Source organism: Dipteris shenzhenensis, chromosome 25 (genome assembly GCF_047967505.1).
Source record: "Dipteris shenzhenensis isolate YYH24624 ecotype China chromosome 25, Dip_SZ_1.0, whole genome shotgun sequence".
Classification (NCBI taxonomy): Eukaryota; Viridiplantae; Streptophyta; class Polypodiopsida; order Gleicheniales; family Dipteridaceae; genus Dipteris; species Dipteris shenzhenensis.
Window position 1 is genome coordinate 39017154 of NC_141620.1, and position 2253 is coordinate 39019406.

Here is a 2253-nt window from a genome sequence, read left to right on the forward strand (position 1 = left end):
GTTCTTTTCAGCATTATTGCTACTATTGAGCCATTACAGCATGTAGCAGCACAACCAGATCGGATCACTCTCTCTGAAGGTTGGCGATACGAAGCATCTAGCCCCTCCCATCCCTTGATCCATGCACAATTCTTCCAATTCGATTTCTTCTACAGCCCGGATGGACGTCTGTCTCTCTCCATCTACCTCCAGTTCGATGCTGATAGTGAGCACATTGTGTGGACCACCCTAGTCAATCACAGCCCGCCGCTCTTGTACAGCAATGCTTCCCTGCAGGCCATGCCCAAGACAAGCTCACCAGGCAGCCTCGATTTTGTGTTGGTCCTTAACGATGGATTGGGCAGCATCGTCTGGCAAGTCGAAAGCGTCTCAACCATCCATCTAGAAGGCTCCGGTAACCTCTTCCTTTACGATCATACCAACGCCACTGTCTGGCAGAGCTTCGGCCATCCTACAGACACCATCGTCAAGCGGCAGAGCTTGCAACCCGGCATGAATCTTACCAGCAATTCCTCCGAATACTCCTCCGTCCTCTACCCCGGTGGCCTTGTCTCCTTTGTCAGCTTGCCAGACCTTCTCCCCTACTGGTTCGTCACTTTCAACGGATCCTTCGATAACGGAAACCTCTCCTTCAGCAAGAACGATATCCGCACGGCGCTTTCGCCTCCATGCTCGAACTTAAACAGTCTTGCCCACCTCGTCATTCCAGAGAACCAGTCGATGCCCGGTTGCGAATTACGGTGGACCTGCGGCGTCGTGCGCATAGCTTTCTATATAGGCAAGGCCGTCTTGCCTGCAGATTACATTACCCTGGAGAATGATGGCTATCTTCGAGGTTACAACTATTTGGATGGCAACGGTTTGGTGTCCGCCGGACACACACAGCCTGGCGGAGTCATCTCTTTTCCTTTCTCGCCCATTAGCAACTACGATAGGGAGGCCCTGTATCCCTGTGACGTTCCAAATCCTTGCAAATCATATAGCATCTGCACCCCCGGAGCCGAGTTGTCTTGTAGGTGTCCTTCTTCCCAAGATGATGCCAAAGCCGGATCTCTCTTTCAGCAATCGGTCCCTGGAGATCCTATCCAAGGTTGCCAAGCTTCTTTTCCTCTGCCCAGCTGTAATGACACGCGTCCCTCCAACACTTACACCTTCGTGGAGATCAAGAATATCACCTTCATTTCAATGCTGGTTATCGGTTGGAATTACAGCACCGCTTCTCTACCAGCCTGCCTCAACCTTTGCCTATCCAACTGCTCTTGTGCTGCCGTCTTCTACCAGCACAACACTTCAGTCTGCCTTCATGTTTCCAGGGTGATGAGCCTCCTCAATATGAGCGATGCAAATTACTCCGCTTATTTGAAGGTGTCCCTTGGTAATTCTCATCACCTCAGGCACATTCTTCTTGACATCTTAACACCGGCGGCTATAGTCGCCTGTCTTCTGATATTTTGCATCTCTGGAGCTGCCTACCGCCGCTACGCTAGGAAGAGAACCCCTTCCCATGCATTTTCAGGCGATGATGAGCGCCATTCTGAAGAAGAGGAGTTCAAAAAAATCGTAACATCGCTGCCGAATCGTTTCTCATTTGGCGAGCTAAAGGATGCTACTGGTGGGTTCAGTAAGTTACATACTAGTCTACATGCAAGATAATGTCGATGGGCTATCACGTTTGTGTATCTACCATTGTTGTCTTGTTCCTCCTACCAAGGCATGCTCTGTGGGCATGCACGCATGCATGTATATCTATGTCCAATGCATTATATATGTAGTGTACATGGTATAAGGATGTCAAATCTATTGTACATTTTGTACATACTATTTATGGTGCCCAATGAGTGTAGCGCGCTCTCTCTCTCTCCACATACACACACACACGCATCCACATGCATGCGTGGGCGCCCACACACACATCTTTACTCTCTCTTAACAAGAGGTTTCAATTAGGATGATTAGAGAATACTAGTTACATCTAGGCGATATGGGCCATTTGATTATTTCGTTGTGCACTGCCAGACCGTTTCAACTTCTACTCTTCAATTTCCTATCTCTGTCTCAATTGCTCTTTCAACGTCCACCCTCTCTGTTCTCTTCTCCCATTCTCCTCCAACCTCAGCAGCACCAGAGAGTGAGGGGCTAAAGGAGGGCGCTTTGGTGTTACGTTGTGTGTCTAACTCTCGTAATATGAATGCATTCCTAAAGAAAATCGAACATGTTGGAGGTTGGGAAACCCTATGAACTCCCTCTAATTAG

The 2253-nt window shown here is 48.8% G+C and overlaps 1 protein-coding gene across 1 annotated transcript; it reads left to right on the plus strand.

The window, feature by feature from the left end:
• The first annotated feature begins 279 nt into the window (after positions 1-279).
• Positions 280-1653, plus strand: LOC147885868 (G-type lectin S-receptor-like serine/threonine-protein kinase SD2-5). Its single transcript, XM_087396239.1, has one exon. It carries the CDS (start codon positions 280-282, stop codon positions 1651-1653), a length of 1374 nt encoding a protein of 457 aa, XP_087252365.1.
• The last annotated feature ends 600 nt before the right edge of the window (positions 1654-2253 follow it).

Coding starts and splice junctions, on each gene's coding strand:
- LOC147885868 (XM_087396239.1), top strand. CDS start 280: ATGCCCAAGACAAGCTCACCAGGCAGCCTCGATTTTGTGTTGGTCCTT.